Source organism: the organism of the source record quoted next, unplaced genomic scaffold, assembly GCF_019419815.1.
Source record: "Pyrus x bretschneideri cultivar Hongxiangsu unplaced genomic scaffold, Pyrus_bretschneideri_v1 Contig33, whole genome shotgun sequence".
Classification (NCBI taxonomy): domain Eukaryota; kingdom Viridiplantae; phylum Streptophyta; class Magnoliopsida; order Rosales; family Rosaceae; genus Pyrus; species Pyrus x bretschneideri.
Genome location: NW_025999646.1, coordinates 1,664,181 through 1,683,397, shown reverse-complemented (window position 1 = coordinate 1,683,397; position 19,217 = coordinate 1,664,181). Strand labels below are relative to the sequence as shown.

The window sequence follows — 19,217 nt, the reverse complement described above, 5'->3', positions numbered from 1 at the left end:
ATAAAAGGGATGATGGCTTTTTATTAGAGTTGTTCTTTTTCTTCCTTTTCCTCCTCTCTCTTCTCTTTATGTCTTCCGTTTGGTGAGTGCTCCTTCCTTTATAGAGATTGTATTGCATCTTCCTTTCCAAAGAATCTCCACAAGTGTGCCAATAGAAAGAAAGCAAGTGTTGTACCAATCATAAAATGTGTTCCAATAGAAACACACCAATTGTTAACCTAATCATCACCATGAAATGTGCTCCAATCACAATACAACAAATGTTATCCTAATCTTTAGCAATGAAATGTGGTCCAATAGAAAAACCACAAGTGTGAAGCTAATTATGAACTACGGATTATATGCAAGATGTTCCTTGCACCCAAAGGCCACGTCCAAACACTTTGGGGAATGAATCCTCACCAATTATCAACCATGATATATGGTCCAATAACAAAACACATGTGAAGTTAATCAATATCATGCAAGGTGAATAAACACTCAAAAGCCACGTTCAAAGTATAAGGGATATGCATCCCACCCGTTCTTACCTCATTGGAAAATTTGGAATGATATATTGAAGCATTGAAGAGAGAATATAGACAATTAATTGAAATTCCCCTAGGCTAGTAAGTAAGGACTCTAAAACAATAACAACATATTGCCACATGCATACCAATACATACACATACCTAGTCTATGGCTCTTTATAGACTCACACCTTTCTAATGTTTAGGGGTGAGTAATCTCTCTACATTAACTCAACTTGCCAACTCACTCCTACTTGGTAAAAATATCAAACCAAACTCAACATCTAGACACACATATAAGCCAAAGGCTTTCCACCTCCACTATGACATCCCACATCGCCCAGGGGAGTGATCCTTATATGTATATTCTCATCTCTACCTAGCACAAGGCCTTTTGGGAGCTCACTGGCTTCGGATTCCATGGGAACTCCTAAGTTAAGCGAGTAGCGCGCGAGAGCACTCCCATGATGGGTGACCCAGTAGGAAGTTCTCATATGAGTTCCCAGAAACAAAACCTTGAGGGTGTGCTAGGGGCCCAAAGTGGACAATATCGTGCTACAGTGGAGTCGAGCTCGGGAAGTGGTTCCGCCCGGACGGGGATGTGATAATTTGGTATCAGAGCCTAACTTTGGTTGCGTGTGTGCCGACGAGGACGTCGGGCCCCTAAGGGGGGTAGATTGTGACATCCCACATCGCCCAGGGGAGTGATCCTTATATGAATATTCCCATCTCTATCTAGCACGAGGCCTTTTGGGAGCTCATTGGCTTCGGATTCCATAAGAACTCTGAAGTTAAGCGACTAACACACGAGAGCACTCCCATGATGGGTGACCCACTGGGAAGTTCTCGTGTGAGTTCCCAGAAACAAAACCTTGAGGGTGTGCTGGGGGCCCAAAGCGAATAATATCGTGCTACGGTGGAGTCGGGCCAAAGAAGTGGTTCTGCTCGGGCCTGGATGTAACAATTTACTCTTCCATCCTCTCTAGGAGCCTGACGTCCTCATCGGCACACCACGGCTAGGGTTAGGCTCTGATACCAAATTGTCATATCCCGGCCCGGGACGGATCACTTCCCGAGCTCGCTTCACCACCGTAGTACCATATTGTCCTCTTTGGGTTTACCATTCCCTCACGGTTTTGTTTTTGGGAACTCACACGAGTAATTTTCCAGTGGGTCACCCATCATAGGATTACTCTAGCCCTTTTCTCGCTTAATTTTGGAGTTCCTACGAAACTCGAAGCCAGTGAGCTCCCAAAATGCCTCTTGGTAGGTAAATATGAGAATATACATATAAGGATCACTCCCCTGGGCAATGTGGGATGTCACAATTAAATTATCATATCCCAGCTCGGGACAGGTCACTTCCCGGGCCCGCTCCACCATCGTAGCACGATATTGTCCGTTTTAGGTTTACCATTCCCTCACGGTTTTGTTTTTGGGAACTTACGAGCAACTTCCCAATGGGTCACCCATCATGGGATTGTTCTAGCCCCATTCTCGCTTAACTTTGGAGTTCCTATAAAACCCGAAGTCAGTGAACTCCTAAAAGGCCTTGTGCTAGGTATGGATGGGAATATACATATAAGAATCACTCCCCTGGGCAATGTGGGATGTCACAATCCACCCCCCTTAGGGGCTCGACGTCCTCGTCGGCACACCACGGCCAGGGTTAGGCTCTGATGCCAAATTGTCATATCCCGGCCCGGGGTGGATCACTGCCCTGGCCTGCTCTACCACCGTAGCACAATATTGTCCGCTTTGGGCTTACCATTCCCTCACAGTTTTGTTTTTAGGAATTCACGAGCAACTTCCCAGTGGGTCACCCATTATGGGATTGCTCTAGCCCCCTTCTCGCTTAACTTCAGAGTTCCTACGAAACCCGAAACCAATGAGCTCCCAAAAGGCCTCATGTTAGGTAGAGATGAGAATATACATATAAGGATCACTCCCTTAGGCGATGTGGCTTACTGGCTTGAGTTGCTTTCTGAGATGGCTAAAGTGCATAATGTTTTTCACGTGTCCATGCTTTGTCATTATGTTGCGAATCCGTCACATGTGATACCTCCTCAACCATTGGAAATTAATCTGGATTTGACTTATGATGAGGAACCAGTAACGATTCTGTATTGGAAGGAAAAGGTTCTGAGGAACAAGACTGTGAATTTGGTGAAAGTTTTGTGAAGGAATCATTCAGCGGAGGAGGCTACTTGGGAGACTAAGGATCGGATGAGAGATTTGTATCCTCGGTTGTTCTTTGATTGAGTACTTGAAGCCTAGATGGTTGATGAAGAAACTCAAGAAATAATTCAAGCTAGGAATCAGGGGGAAGAGGAAAGACCTCAGAGTTCATGAATCGGATGACATACTTATGCAGGAGAGTACGATGTTTGTGCCTAATAATTTGGATTTAAAGAAATCAATTCTCGATGAAGCACATATCTTGGCTTATGCTATACATCCAGAAGCTACTAAAATGTATCATACCATTCGACCATTTTATTATTGGCCGGGTATGAAGAAGGAGATAGCTGAGTATGTGAGTAGGTGCGCCATTTGCCAACAAGTTAAAGCTGAAAGGAAGAAGCCGTTTGGATTTTTGCAGCCGCTTCCCGTTCTAGAGTGGAAATGGGAAAACATTACTATGGATTTTGTGTATAAGCTTCCGCGTACACATAATGGTTTTGACGGCATTTGGGTGATTGTTGATCGACTTACTAAGTTAGCACATTTCATTCTAGTGAGGGAAAAGTATTCTTTGGGCCCCCAGCACACCCTCACGGTTTTGTTTCTGGGAACTCACACGAGAACTTCCTACTGGGTCACCCATCATGGGAGTACTCTCGCGCGCTACTCGCTTAACTTCGGAGTTCCCATGGAATTCGAAGCCAGTGAGCTCCCAAAATGTCTCGTGTTAGGTAAATATGAGAATATACATATAAGGATCACTCCCTTGGGCGATGTGGGATGTCACATCTACACCCTAATTATTAGCTTCTATTAATTACCAACTTCCACCTTAACCTATCTAGAGTGGTGACTAACCCCTTCTCTTTATTCTCTAATGATTGGCAAAACTCTACTTAGCTTTTGTGAGAAAATAAAGCCAAACTCATGCACTTAGATACATGCACGTATGCTATATAGACTTCCACTCCACATTTACAGTGGTGAGTAATCACCAAATCATTAGCTCCTAATGTTACAAACTCTCCACCTCATCTTTGAGAGAAAAATAACAAAACAAAACTACTCATTTAGTCCAACCTCAAACTCTCGGCCCTTTGTGAGGAAAATCAAACCAAACTCGTTTAATCTCCCTTCTCCAATTCAAACTAAAAATATCTCTAATTACTTATGAACATGAAATAGCTAGCTTTTGAAATAATCTTGTAGCAAAAAAAGGATTTTACATTGAAACTATTTTATATATCGAAAGTAGGTTATTGCATAAAATAAATATAATAAAATCATTACATAAAAAAAAAATTACCCACATACACATGACACACCCCGACCAGGATCAGGGCGTGCTGTCCGTCACGCGAAGGTGACGTAACCATGTGCACTGTGCGGAAGCTAATAGAATAGTAATATAAAAGTACGAATAATTAAAAAAACTAGCATACATAAGGTCAAAGTAATAAGTGCTAGCGTAAGTGAGACGCTAAGTTCAGAGCAATAAGTCTACAGCAGTCCAAATTAAAATGATGGGACAACAGTGCACTTGAAGGTGACCCTACATTGGTGAGTGTCTGTCAGAATTGCCTGGAAGCCCTTTGGGAAAACCATCGAACCTGCTAAGCAACTAGAACCTGGAGGGGCGCAAAACAAAAGCGTGAGTGGGCAAAAACAAAGCTCTTTGAAAACCATTTAGTAAAATACATTCTAACCCCTCGCCGTAAAACCTGTATACTTCCCAGAAAATAAACATATGTACGTATACAATAATTATGCCAATCATGCTCAAGGATATGCCATGTCGGAACCTCAGAATGAAATGCAAGTGCTCAGGTACCAATCACATCAATAACATAACACTGGCAGCCGGAGTCACCTAAAGTGACCCGTACGGCTGAATCTAGAGCTCAAATCTCAATCTCAATAACTAAACCTGCCCACGAGTCGGAACCACCTAAAGTGGTCTGTACGATAGGCTTGGGTGTAATACATATAAATGTTCTAGTGCTACGATCACGTGAAGGCTGTGCGAATAATCGCGGGTCACCTACGAGTCGGAACCACCTATAGTGGTTTGTACGACAGGACTGTGCACCTAACTTGGATCCAAGCTGAGCGTGTGGTGCGGAAGGTGAACAACACGTGAAGGACTGTGCCCTACTCTGGGCGGGAGCACTAACACCGGGGGTGCAGGTTATGAGCTCTCTAAGCATCTCTAACCACTATTTAATGCAAATATTAAATAACGCTTACCTGGCACTTATCTGTGCCTCCACAGCACCATTATATATATATGTATAAACATGTAATTGAATATATAATAAACGTATATGCAACTAATCATGCATAATAACCAATAATATAAAAGGAATGGCATATAACGAATAAGCATTTATATAAATCTCTGGGAATTATATGTATATAGGTATATACGAAAAACAAAAGCCCACTCACTGGTATGTGGAAGGGTCGTAACCCCCCTGCCTCGAGTGACCACGCTCGTCCTCGGGATACGTCTCACCTATATGCGAAAATACTATAAAAACGTTAATTTTAAAGCACATAACCTCCCTTTCATAATAACTTCTCATACATTGCTCAAAATGGACAATTAAATATACCAACGTGCTCTACACAACCTCAGGATCACACCCAAATTTTTAGAAAAATTTTCCACCGCCGCACGCGCCGGCCACGCGCAGGCACGTGCCTGGCACGCTGACGGCGTCAACTGACGCCATTAGGAATATTCCGTCAGTTTTGACAGATTTCGTTAACGGCGTCAGGAATATTCCGTCAGAATTGACGGAATATTCCGTCACCTTCTCCGGCGACGTCGCCGGCGCCGGAAACTGGAAAAACTTCTAACTTCGTTTTCTCTCTCGTTTCTCAACCATTTTCCACGATTCTTGCACCAAATTGAAGCCTAGAACTAGTAGAACAACGATATAACACTTTTAAGGCCTAAAAATCACGAGATCTTACCTGTCCACACAAACTAAAACCGGCTAACTTCGAACCAGGCTATTCCGACGTCAAAACTCTTCGAACGAAGCACTCTGAGGCTCCTTGGGACCTCACCAAGTCAACTACGAGCTTCAAAATCCCAAAAACGTGCTAGATTATTTTTGCATGAATAGTAACTAAAACGGACCTCGTCGAATCGACGTGAAAACGGCGATAACCTTACCTGAAAATGGTACCACTGGACTCCTCTCAGCCTCACGAGCACGAAGGTAGTCTTGGTTCCCTCGATCTGCAAGTGGTTGAGTGTGTTTGTGTGTGTCCGTACGTTTATGGTGAAAAGGAAGGGGAAAGGGAGCACGGGAGAGAGACAGGGAAAGGGACAGAGAGACAGTGAGAGTGAGAGTGTGTGTGTGTGGCCCAACACATGCCAACACACCAACAAACAACCAATAAACGTAAACGAAACGAACTAAGGGAAAAAACGTCTTTTCACACGTACGTTTTCGATAATTTCGGGACGGGATGTCACACACACGTGTATATATATATATACATATATAATCACTTTTTTTTTTTATTTTAAATACGGGCTATTACAATATCATACCTCCACTTGTTTTAATTCTCCACTCCACCACTATTTGATATTCTAATCTAATCTCAATTGAATTATATTAGATATTGATGGCGATTTTTAGTCTATTATTGAAATGTTTTATGTTTGTATACTCATTTTATATACCGAATTGCTTATTTGCTTGGCATGTTTGAGTCCGAATGATTCATTTGTAGCCTTTGATAAAGAAAAGTTGGTTCACCTTACTCAGATGTATCCTAAAGATTTCACAGATTGAGATAGATCGGCACTTCAAGATCAACTTGATATTTATAATCATTTTGTGCGTTCTGCTAATGATTTTTCTCAATTGCGGGGGATTAATGATCTTGCTAAGAAAATGGTGGAGAAAGGGTTGCATCAAACATTTGCATATGTATATTTGCTTGTTCAATTGGTTTTGGTTTTACTAGTTGCAACCGCTTCAATGGAGAGGACATTTTCCGCTATGAATATCATTAAGGGTCAACTTCGCAACAAAATGGGAGATCAATGGTTGAGTGACAGTTTAGTTGTTTACATTGAGAAAGATGTTTTTTCATGTATTGGTAATGAATTTATCATGGAATGTTTTCAGACTATGAAACCTCGTCGTGGACGCTTGAATTAGGATTTTATAGTTTGTAATGTTGTTTTACGTATGATTTTTGAATGAAATGTATTATAGTTAACTTTTCAATGTTATTTTTGTCTATAAATTTTTTGACCTTTATTATTGGGACCCCCCGAATTTAAAATTCTGGATCCGCCACTGCTTATTTTTAGTTTTCTTAGCATTACTCAATACATAAATGTAGTGTAAAAGGCAAAAGAGCGAGGAAGACAAATAAAAAAACGCAAATGAAAAGGTTGGTTAGTATTCATCGTTTGATATATCCAAATATATATTTTTTATATAAAAGAAAACGATATTATCTATACTAAGAAAGAGGAGTAGGCTTAGCCTCATAATGAGTTAGCAATAATGTGATTCAAACTCACATTTGGCGAGAATCGAACCTAAGACCTTTTAGGTTACAAATAAAAAAAAATATCATTAGACCGTAATTCTAAATGATGATATATCCAAACAAATGAATCACAACACCATGCAAGACCGGGGACCGCTTAGAACCACTAGCTTTTGACTCTGCATCTTCTTCTGCAAGTATGCAAGACCGGGGACCGCTTAGAACCACAACCACTAGCTTTTGGCACTACATCTTCTTCTGCAAGTGGTGTGCAGCTGTCGATCGGTGCATGCAGTGCTTCATGTCCTTCATTTAAATTGACCTGGGAAACAAATCAAAACCACAATCGATCTCAAGTATTATCACAAACCGTAGCCTTTGCCCTTTGCTGCAAGTATGAGTAATTACCAGCCATTGCCATCCCTTCACATTGCAATGTATCCATGGTTTGCCATGGGACACTTAACCCCCTACCTCCACCTCTCCAACAAGCTAGCCGAAAGAGGCCACAGAATCTCCTTCTTCGTACCAACCAAAACCCAGCAAAAATTACAAGCTTTAAACCTCCACCCTCATCTCATATCCTTCATTCCCATCACCGTCCCTCACGTCGACGGCCTTCCGCTGGGCGCCGAAACCACAAACGATGTCCCTTTCCCTTCCTACTCTCTCCTTATGGACGCCATGGACCTCACTCAGCCAGCAATCCTGCAAGCAATCTGTGAACTAAACCCTAATTTTGTTTTCTTCGACTTCACGCCATGGTTGCCAAAATTATTACGTCAGCTAGGTACAGGCATTAAATCTATAAACTACATCATTATTAGTCCTGCATTTGTGGGTTATGTGAGAAGCCCAGAAAGAAAAGTACTAATGGAGAAATCGGTGTTGACGGAAGATGATCTTATCAACGATCTTGTCAACCCGCCGCCATCTTTTCCACCATCTTCAATCAAGCTACCAGCACACGAAGCTCGAATGCTGGCGCCATTCCTGCTGAAGGAGTTCGGCAGCGGGAAGAAATTCATCGAGCGCCAAATCATCTCCTTGAACGACTGCGACGCGGCGGCTTTCAGGGCTTGTAGGGAGATGGAAGGGAAGTACTGCGATTATCTTGAAACCCAATTGAGAAAGCCGGTGCTTCTCGCAGGGCCGTTGGTGCCAGAGACCCCGACTACAGAGTTGGACGTGAAGTGGGCAAAATGGCTTGAAAGGTTCGAAGCCAAAAGCGTGATATACTGTGCATTTGGATCTGAATGCGTTCTGAAAATTGATCAGTTTCAAGAATTGTTGTTGGGTTTTGAGCTCACGGGTTTACCCTTCTTCGCTGCACTGAAGCCGCCGATGGGAGTTGAAGCGATCAAGTCAGCGTTGCCGGAAGGGTTTGAAGGGAGGGTAAAAGGAAGAGGGGTTGTGAGTTGGGGTTGGGTGCAACAACCATTGATATTGAAGCACCCTTCTGTGGGGTGCTTCGTGACGCATTGTGGTTCATCGTCGTTGATGGAGGGGCTGGTGAGCGAGTGCCAGCTTGTTCTGCTGCCGAACGTGGCGGATCAGATAGCCATTGCAAGAGTGATGGGTCGTGATCTGAGAGTTGGAGTGGAGGTAGAGAAAGGAGAGGAAGATGGGGTTTTTACGAAGGAGGGTGTTTGCAAGGCTGTGAGAGATGTGATGGATGCGGAGAGCGAGGTGGGGAAGGAAGTGAGGAGAAACCATGCAAAGTTGAGGGAGGTTCTTTCCAGTAAAGGGCTTGAGAACTCCTACATTGACAGTTTTGTGGAGAAGCTGCATGCGCTGCTTGGCTTAAAACAGTAAAGTTTGATAGAGTATAAGTATTGAAGGTTAAGAGTGTGCCCCCTTGTACTAAGATTATAAGCTTGATTAGTTAGGTGGTCAGATAAGTTTGTTCTCAGAGAAGTATAAACACTACTTCCTATGTATTACTTGGTTGCTAAGAAAACATAATAAGAATATTCAGTTCCCTCAATTTCCCTCCCTTTTTCTCTTTCTGTGTTCATCAAGATCTTCATCATATGTTGGTTAACATGGTATTGATTGCCTTCGTAGCTTACGAGTGATCTTTCGATCCTTTTCTCTGCTTCTGCTCACCAAGATTTGGTATTCGTCTTCTCTGAATCACGGTTTTTGCCACTGCAATTCAGCTCGTCTTCTTGAAACTCTCTCAATCTAGGGTTTGGTTGATCTTGATATTCGACTGGTCTTCTTCTGCATCTTCTCAATTTGTGCACACCAGGTATTTGTGACGAAACCTCAGTGACACTTTCTTACAGAATCAAGCTTTGTTGATCGCATTCTGTTTCACGACGGTGACTGCATCACAACTTCAGATTCTTCAATCTCCAGTTACGGCCCTGATTCCTTCAGTTTCAACTTCAGTGAGTGTGTAACTTGATGACTTGAATTACCTAAATTGGCACTTCCAATTGCAGCTCATGCTGGAAAATAATTGTGTCATGGGATTTGTAGATGTATCTTATCCATGTCCGACTCAGCACACCTCTCAATCCGGTGACTTTAGTATAAACTCTACCGACTCTTATTCTTTTGTGGAAAGTGATGCTTTTATTGTCTGGAAGATGCATGATCGTGCCATTATGCAATTAATTACTTCTACACTTTCACCTGTTGCTATGTCATGTGCAATTGGTAGCTCGAGTTCTAAAGAATGTGGATTAGGTTGAAAGAACAGTTCTCAACTGTTTCTAGAACTAGCATTATTTTCCAAATGAAATCCAACTTACAAACTATTAAGAAAGGCTTAGATACTATCACTCAATACCTGTATAGAATAAAAGAAGTCAGAGACTATCTGACTGCAGCGGGAGTTTATTACACTGATGAGGACATTGTAATTCTTGCTCTGAATGGTCTGCCACCTGAATATAATAGTTTTTGGTGTGTTATTTGGGGTGCTGAGAGTGTTTTTAGCATTAAAGTGTTGAGATCACAGTTGCTTGCTGAAGAAGCATTTGTTGATAGCTCTTCAACTGCACAATTCTCTCTGCTATGGTTGCTGGTACTGCTTCTTCTGCATCCAATGGAATTGGCTTCAAAAATCTTCTAGTTAATCATCTTTCATTTCTGGGGGTTACAAACCTGTTTATGGCAACGAAATAAAGGGAAAAGGATTTAATTAGGACTCAAGACCATTCAAACTTGTCAGTTATGAGAAAGGATTTAATTAGGACTCAAGATCTTTCAGCTCAGTGCTATAGCAATTCATCTGCACCCCCAATTCAAACTTGTCGGTTATGCAATGCTGAAGGACATACTGCTCCGTTTTGTGGTTCCAAACCTCCTAAGAGATCTCGTTGTCATGTATGTGGCAAAAATAACCATACTGCATGGTACTGTTTCTACAATGACAAAAGACCCGATTATGTTGGCTCTCGTTCTCAGTCCAAGTATGCATAGATGCCATCTTCATATGGTCAATCTTATTCAATGCCAGGATATTCAATGTCATCCCAACAATATCAATCTCAGCAACCATCTATGCAGGCTATGCATACTGCTTAAAGTCTGCTTAGACAACAACTGTTGGCTCATCTTTGATGCACTTTGTTTCTGAATTTAGGACAAGGCCACATAAAGGATTCTCTACAAAGGGTTGTGCAGTAATGGATTATATCCCATCCCACTTGCTTCATCCAATTCTGTAACAACCAAATCCACGTCACTAGCTCAAACACATCTTGGTCAACTTGTTCTTTCATCCACTTGGCATAGTAGATTAGGACATCCATCAAATAATGTTGTGTCTCAGATGTTGAATAAAGCTCATTTGCCATGTAAAAACACAAATGCAATAACTAAATCCACATCACATTCGTTTCATAAGCTTATGGTGAACAGTAAAAATACATTAGGCTCACTAACATGGAGGTAACAAATTACAGGTTTTAAGAATTTAACGTGGTTAATCATGTCTATAAAAAATAAAAATAAAAAGGAGTTAAAATGTACGGAATTTAACGTGGTCAATCATGTCCATAAAAAAAAAAGGGAGTTAAAATGTACGGAATAATCTTAAGATCAAACATCCATGCCTTTTATGATTTGATTAAACATTTTTTTGGTCATAATTTTCGTGCTATATGCACATTATATTGTAACAAATTTCCTATAATCTAGCATTTTGATTATACTCTCATCCGTTAGAGATCATTGTAAAAAAAAAGAAAGTTGGTTAGATTCAATTTATTTTCACAATAATACTACAATTTAACAATAATTATATACGATTTAAGATATTTTCTTTCTAAAATAGTTTAAAATATTTTTAAATCCCACAAAATCAAACATACCGAAATAAGTTTTTCTTTTAGTACGTTAAGAGAAAATAGGATTTAGAATAATATAAACATACCAATACACAATGTGTACAAAATTAAACGTACCAAAATAAAAATAATGCACCAATATTAATAATATGTATCAAATCAAACGTACCAAAATTGTAAATAAACGTACCAATTAATGATTTTTGTAAATTCAAACGTACCTGCAGATAATATATACGTAATGTATTGTACCTAATAATAATTCTTCAACAACTATACTTAAAAAAAACAGCAAAAAAATAATAATAATAATTTCATAGAAAAATTGAAAAAATTACACGGGGCTTTTATGTTGATCACCAACTATTTGAAAAAAAAAAAAAAAAAAACTGTGATCGAAAAAACATATATGGAAGAAGAGAAAATATAATTTAATTACTAATATTTCTACTAAATAATGAAGAGTGTATCATGCAGATAAAATGATAAATTTAAAAATTATTTTAATTTAAAAAAATATAATAATAATAGGTGACTATTGATCAAAGTATTTTAATCAAATTTTAAAAAGGCATATATGTTTAATCTAAATGATATAGAAAAATAGTAAGATTCTAATTTTCTTTAAAATATAAAAATTTTGAAGTGTACAGTTAAAATTTTGAAGTGCAGAGTAAAAGTCAATAAAACCGAAAGCAGCGTACATGTTAAAGACGGATTTCCCTCCATAACACGCCGCTCACAAACCCCTTTGTCCTTCGATATTCCTGGGACGAATCGACTAGGGTTTTTCGATTTCACTGTCGAATTTCATCGAAACTCCAGTCCTCAAATCATTGCCATAATCCACCAAAATTTCCGATTCTTTTTGGTGCAGAGTTTGAACCGGAATTTTCCTGTGCCGTTTCCTCTTCTGTTTGAATTCAGACGATGGGAAGGGGGAAGTACAAGAGCAAGCCCACCGGCCATCGGCAGTTCTCCAATCCCGAAGATCTTCGTAAGACAAACACTCCTTAATTTTTAGCTTTTTATTTTATTTTTTATTTTATTGAGTAACCAGTTTGTTGTTTAAAATTTGCTTTCCCTCCAACTTTCTGGGGTTTTCTCGGTAACCAAACAGCGGATTATGGCCCTTGGGCTCGTTGAATTGACAAATTGTACTGGTGTTGTTTGACCATGTTGTGTGTTTATGAGTGATTGAATTGAAATTATTTGAATTTTTATTGTTGGTTTGTTTGATATTACAATTTTTTTAGAGCATGAAAACGATTTGACTTTGAATTTAGGTAATTGATATGAATTTTGATTGTTTTGGATTTTTTGTTTGATTCGCAGAAAGTGATTAAAATTCTTGTCAAAATTAAGCAATCTTGACTTCTTTGTTGTTGTATTTATAAATTTGCAGTTGCTGGTACCTCAAGCCGTCCGCAGACTTTTTCAAAGGTTTGTCCCTCTCACACTCGCATATTGGTGATACGAAACTTTTCGGTTTAAGAAAGTTAATTTGCTGTTTTCCTTAGCGAGAAGCTGAGCGTGATGAAGTTGAAGTAGATTTCGTGGCAAGTTCCGAAGAGGAGTCTGGAGATGAATCCGAAGGACATGAGGAGGTTAGTGAACATGAACTGTCATCTATGTAGAAAGTTTTTGTATTTTTTGGTTGGTTTATACGATTTTAATGAGTAAGTAATAAATGTGGATCTTTTTTTTTTGTGTTGGCAATTAATGTTATCAGAAGAAGAAGGGGATCCAAGGGATTATTGAGATTCAAAATCCGAATTTGGTAAAGTCGAAGACCGTGAAAGCTCGAGACGTTGATGTAAGTTCTGCAATTTACTTTGACAATAGCTGTGAATTCTGACAGTGAATTTTGTGAAGGAGTAATATTTGTTATTTGCTCTACAGATGGGAAGGACAACCGAACTCTCAAGGCGTGAAAGGTTTGTCCGTGGATTATAAGTTCTATTCGTATTTCTTCTTTTATCCTAATCGGTTTTGACATCCTCAATTTTTGTTCATTTGTTTTCAGAGAAGAATTGGAGAAACAGAGAGCCCGCGAGAGATATATGAGGCTGCAAGAACAGGGAAAAACTGAACAAGCAAGGAAAGATTTAGGTATTTCGTTGTGATTATTGTTTGCAAAGAGAACTTATTAGCATTTCTCTCATCACGTGACACATTCAAAGTGGAGGGAGCTCCTTTCCAGTAAAGGGCTTGAGAACTCCTACATTGACAGTTTTGTGGAGAAGCTGCATGCGCTGCTTGGCTTAAAACAGTAAAGTTTGATAGAGTATAAGTATTGAAGGTTAAGAGTGTGCCCCCTTGTACTGAGATTATAAGCTTTATTAGTTAGGTGGTTAGATAAGTTTGTTCTCAGAGAAGTATAAACACTACTTCCTATGTATCACTTGGTTGTTAAGAAAACATTATAAGAATGTTCAGTTCCCTCAAATTCCCTGTCTTTTTCTCTCTAAAGTTCTGAGCTCTTTCTCTCTCTGTGTTCATCAAGATCTTCATCATATATTGGTTAACATTGCATTGATTGCCTTCGTAGCTTACAAGTGATCTTTCGATCCTTTTGTCTGCTTCCGCTCACCAAGATTTGGTATTCGTCGTCTCTGAATCGTGGTTTTTGCCACTGCAATTCAGCTCGTCTTCTTGAAACCCTCACAATCTAGGGTTTGGTTGATCTTGATATTCCATCGATCTTCTTCTGCCTCTTCTCAATTTGTGCACACCAGGTGCTTGTAACGAATCTTTAGTGACATTTTCTTACAGAATCAAGCTTTGTTGATCGCATTCTGTTTCACGATGACTGCATCACAACTTCAGATTCTTCAATCTCCAATTACGGCCCTGATTCCTTCAGTTCCAACTTCAGTGAGTGTGTAACTTGATAACTTGAATTACCTAAATTGGCATTTCCAATTGCAGCTCATGCTGGAAAATAATTGTGTCATGGTATTTGTAGATGTATCTTATCCATGTCCGACTCAGCACACCTCTCAATCCGGTGACTGTAGTATAAACTCTACCGACTCTTATTCTTTTGTGGAAAGTGATACTTTTGTTGTCTGAAAGATGCATGATTGTGCCATTATGCAAATAATTACTTCTAAAGAATGTGGATTAGGTTGAAAGAATAGTTCTCAACTGTTTCTAGAACTAGCATTATTTTCCAAATGAAATCCAATTTACAAACTATTAAGAAAGGCTTAGATACTATCACTCAATACCTGTATAGAATAAAAGAAGTCAGACACCATCTAGAAAAATAGAAAGAAATTTGCATAAGTATTATTACTTGTCCTCTAGATTGGTATGCACATATGCACAAGGAGAAAGCTAGGCATATAGCCATGATTAATGATGAGTTATTTAGACTATCCTCTATCTCCCCACACATGTGGACTCCTTCATACAAAAATATTTTAAGATTTCGAGGGATTCAAATGTTAGCCTTAGATGAGTTTGAGGATTTTAGATATGATATGTTATTAATAGCAGAAGAAGAAGAAATGTATATTTACAGTAAGACAAGAATCAGTCATCAGCCATACTGAAAGCCTCAAAATTTCAAAGAAGAAACAACAAAAATGTACTACAAAGTAAAAGAAGATAGAGAAAGAGATGCATATTTAATTGAAGGCGATGAACAATACTGGAACAACTTGACAGAAGAAGAGCTGCATAACATCAACAACATGATGGAAGCATAAAGAGCTGGTAGCAAATTAGCATAAGTTGAATAGTATCATGTAAAATAATGTATTTCTAGACATAAATGTCAACATCATTGTGGACCCCGCTACAATAATAAAATAATGGCATAAGAGTAAATAGAGAAAAAAACTTAATCCATTATGGCCATTTCATACACAAAATATCTTTTTGATTAAGAATGAATAGTGTCAGACCATTTTCGTTAAAACTCTTCTATTTATTTATTTATTGAGTAACCAGTTTGTTATTTAAATTTTGCTTTCCCTCCAACTTTTTGGGGTTTTCTCGGTAACCACACAGAGGATTATGGCCCTTGGGCTCGTTGAGTTGACAAATTGTACTGGTGTAGTTTGACCAAGTTGTGTTTTATGAGTGATTGAATTGAAATTATTTGAATTTTGATTGTTGGTTTGTTTGATATTACAATTTTTTTAGAACATGAAAACGATTTGACTTTGAATTTAGGTAATTGATATGAATTTTGATTGTTTTGGTTGGTTTGTTTGATTCGCAGAAGTGAATAAAATTCTTGTCAAAATTAAGCAATTCTGACATCTTTGTTGTTGTATTTATAAATTTGCAGTTGCTGGTACCTCAAGCCGTCCGCGGACTTTTTCAAAGGTTTGTCCCTCTCACACTCACATTCTATATGGTGATACGAAACTATTGATTTTTCGGTTTAAGAAAGTTAATTTGTTGTTTTCCTTAGCGGGAAGCTGAGCGTGATGAAGTTGAAGTAGATTTCGTGGCAAGTTCCGAAGAAGAGTCTGGAGATGAATCCGAAGGACATGAGGAGGTTAGTGAACATGAACTGTCATCTATATCGAAAGTTTTTGTATTTTTTGGTTGGTTTATACTGTTTTAATGAGCAAGTAGTAAATGTGAATCTTCTTTTTTGTGTTGCCAAATAATGTTATCAGAAGAAGAAGGGGATCCAAGGGATTATTGAGATTGAAAATCCGAATTTGGTAAAGCTGAAGACCATGAAAGCTCGAGACGTTGATGTAAGTTCTGCAATTTACTTTGACAATGGCTGTGAATTCTGATAGTGGATTTTGTGAAAGAGTAATATTTGTTATTTTCTCTACAGATGGGAAGGACAACTGAACTCTCAAGGCTTGAAAGGTTTGTCTGTGGATTATAAGTTCTATTCGTATTTCTTCTTTTATCCTAATCGGTTTTGACATCCTCAATTTTTGTAAATTTGTTTTCAGAGAAGAATTGGAGAAATAGAGAGCCCGCGAGAGATATATGAGGCTGCAAGAACATGCAAAAACTGAACGAGCAAGGAAAGATTTAGGTATTTTGTCATGATTATTGTTTGTAAAGAGTACCTATTAGTATCTCTCTCATCACGTGACACATTCAGGTGATGAGAGAGATACTAATGAAGGGATATACAATCGGCTACATGTTAGAATCTCTCTGATTCAGGACACGGTTGTTAGCTGACTTATGGATTGGCTTGCAGCTTGCCTTGTAATTTTTGTTGTCGAGTTACAATCCCGTCAATATTTTTGGCTGCACATTTTACTGCTGAAAAGTTGTTAGATATGGGTTCTTTAGAGAAGAACAAGAGGCTCCTATGGGCTGGATTTGCACTTTCACAGCTATAGTTTTGAAATTCTTATTGATATCATTTTGTTGATCATGCAGAGCGTTTAGCGCTTATACGAGAGCAAAGGGCGGAAGCTGCTAAAAAGAGAGAAGAAGAAAAAGCTGGTAATGTTTCTGAGACCAGCACAACTTGTTGCTTGTTTCTTTGTTCCGTTTTTTCTTCTATTTTTCGTGTCGATTTCTCTTGTTCTGGATCTTCAAACACTGTAATTGTTCAACTCCCAATTGTTTAAGCCAAAGAACAGAAGAAGGTTGAAGCCCGCAAATGATCAACTTGAAGCAAAACAAAGTCATGCTGCTGTTAGAATTTTATTGTTTAATGGAAAAATTATGCAGGTAACTACCCATTGGATTTTTTAAACCTTTTAGTAACTTTTGGAATACTTACTGTGTAAAACATTCATTGGGCAATTTGACAATTGTAGTGCCTATCCATTGGAGGCGTAATTTTATTCGGCTTTTTTTTAAAAGCAGTTTACAAAAGTAAGATTTTTTGTATTTTTGATTTTATTCGGTTTTATGCTAATCTTATTTGGTGCAAGAGCTACTCTAATTAGTAAACTTGCAAAAAACGTTCATCTTCTCAAAAGGGTATAGCTTGGCAAGAATGAGGATCCTTTTCGGATTCTCTTTGTGAGAATTCTGAGAATTCTCAGATCGTGTCCGTTCATCATATATCGTGCAGCTAGAAATCATTTTAAATACTTTTATTTTAAATTAAATATGAATAGTACATGATGAAAATTGGTAGCACAATATACGATTAACGGTCACAAATTAAGGATTCCCAAGATAAGGATATACGATAAATGGACACAATTTGAGGATTCTCAGGATAAGGATGACGTCATTTTTACAATTACTTAGTCACTTTCAGATAATATTAATGTTATCGATCATATGTTGTTAATATATAACTCATTTGGAAGTGTTTTTAAAATGATTAAAAATATTTTTAATGAAATTATTTTGGTTCTAAAAGCATTATAAGTGTTTTTGAAGAACCACCAAATATGTAGTTTTTGCATAAAGTATTAAAGTGTTTTGCAAGGAGCATTTTAAAGTGTTTTTTCAAACTCAATTGAATTTTCACTTTAGTTATTGTAAAATCACTTCTAAACAAACTAATTCATGTCAATATTGGTTAGCCGGTCCAACCTAGTTCATCAGATGCGAGAGTGAGCCACCTGAACAGGTGGCAAACGACGGAATATATAAGAGAAAAAGAACACTCTTCCCTCTTGGGCAAAGCCGGAAACACAAACAAAACCGGAGGCACCGACTCACCAGAGCCATGACCGAACCCAAACGCGATACACCTCAAAACGTTCCTCCTTCCGAGATTAACAACAACGCCCATACTAGCAAACCCAGCAGTAGTTTCTCGGGCCAAAAGGTCCGCTTCCCGAACCCGCCCGACCCGGAAATCCCAGACGGGGCAACGCTTCGGGAGCGGTGGAAGTTCGCCATCAGGCAGTACAGCAGATGGTACTCTCACGCCTGGGGCACCGCCATTCTCGCTGGAGCTTCCTTTTTCGCCCTCGATTGGTTGATCAAGGGCGGTAATCCTCTGCCCTCTGTCGGCCGCCACGACGATTCTCCTCCTTTGGAGATTATTTGACAGTTTTCTGCTCGATGGCAATTTCGTAAATAATGTGAAGTTGGGTTAACAGATTTGGGTTAACCTCTGTTACGGACACAAAGCAGGAAGAAAGATTTGATGTTGCATGTAGGGTTTTATTTCAGCCCGCGGAATTTAATTTTTTTGGACCTGTCATATGTTTGCTTTTGTCCGTTTCATTAAATCTCAAGTTCATTTCATTAAATAATAGTGATGGGTAGTCTTTTGTTAAAAAAATAGTTGGTATAAACTCTTTTCATTAAAGCTCTGTAAAATAAAAAAGAAAAATTTATCATAAACCTCTCCACCTCCACAATTAGAACCCGGATTGTAATTTGGGATTTTCGAACAATTTTGTTTAATAATAATTGTTCTTTAAATTATAATTTTTTTTAAGCAAGGGTTATTTTTGGAGATAATGGTAGGTGAGGATAGAGTTTATGTGTATTTTCATTTTTTATGATAGGAGAAATATAAGGTGGGTAGAGAGATAAGATATTGAAGTGGATATAGCATTACTCTAAACAAAAATAGTAAAATTTTGTTTGATGAAATTACGTTACTTACTTTAATTTTTTGTTATGATAGAACAAAGAAATAATTATATTTTAGGGAATTTTAATAAAAAGCTCTCGATACTGTTTATTTTAACAAAATACCAAATTTTTACACTAAAAAGTCAATTATAGTACTATTTACTTTACCTTTTATTTTGTCCTAATCATTAAAACTTAA

At 38.5% G+C, this 19,217-nt stretch overlaps 2 protein-coding genes across 4 annotated transcripts; both read left to right on the top strand.

The window, feature by feature from the left end:
• Window positions 1-7,528: 7,528 nt before the first annotated feature.
• Window positions 7,529-13,973, top strand: LOC125480301 (cyanidin 3-O-galactoside 2''-O-xylosyltransferase FGGT1-like). 3 transcript variants are annotated; one of them, XM_048590931.1, is made up of 2 exons: window positions 7,529-8,942; window positions 13,708-13,973. In XM_048590931.1, the coding sequence occupies exons 1-2, from the start codon at window positions 7,617-7,619 to the stop codon at window positions 13,798-13,800; spliced, it is 1,419 nt and encodes a 472-aa protein (XP_048446888.1). In that variant the 5' UTR covers window positions 7,529-7,616; the 3' UTR covers window positions 13,801-13,973. The 3 variants fall into 3 exon arrangements, with proteins under 3 accessions (XP_048446888.1, XP_048446887.1, XP_048446886.1); XM_048590929.1 differs by having other exon boundaries at window positions 7,530-8,951; window positions 13,717-13,973; XM_048590930.1 differs by lacking the exon at window positions 13,708-13,973 and having other exon boundaries at window positions 7,529-9,138.
• On the top strand, window positions 12,291-17,269 carry LOC103944264 (28 kDa heat- and acid-stable phosphoprotein-like). The gene is made up of 8 exons (XM_048590932.1): window positions 12,291-12,521; window positions 12,930-12,967; window positions 13,045-13,131; window positions 13,257-13,340; window positions 13,427-13,461; window positions 13,551-13,636; window positions 16,901-16,966; window positions 17,096-17,269. Exons 1-8 carry the CDS (start codon window positions 12,455-12,457, stop codon window positions 17,128-17,130), a joined length of 498 nt encoding a protein of 165 aa, XP_048446889.1. The 5' UTR covers window positions 12,291-12,454; the 3' UTR covers window positions 17,131-17,269.
• Window positions 17,270-19,217: the final 1,948 nt, after the last annotated feature.

Coding starts and splice junctions, on each gene's coding strand:
- LOC125480301 (XM_048590931.1), top strand. CDS start 7,617: ATGAGTAATTACCAGCCATTGCCATCCCTTCACATTGCAATGTATCCA. Junction 8,943..13,707: donor TGAGGAGAAACCATGCAAAG/TTGAGGGAGGTT, acceptor ACACATTCAAAG/TGGAGGGAGCTCCTTTCCAG.
- LOC103944264 (XM_048590932.1), top strand. CDS start 12,455: ATGGGAAGGGGGAAGTACAAGAGCAAGCCCACCGGCCATCGGCAGTTC. Junction 13,132..13,256: donor AATCCGAAGGACATGAGGAG/GTTAGTGAACAT, acceptor TAATGTTATCAG/AAGAAGAAGGGGATCCAAGG. Junction 13,637..16,900: donor ACAAGCAAGGAAAGATTTAG/GTATTTCGTTGT, acceptor TTGATCATGCAG/AGCGTTTAGCGCTTATACGA.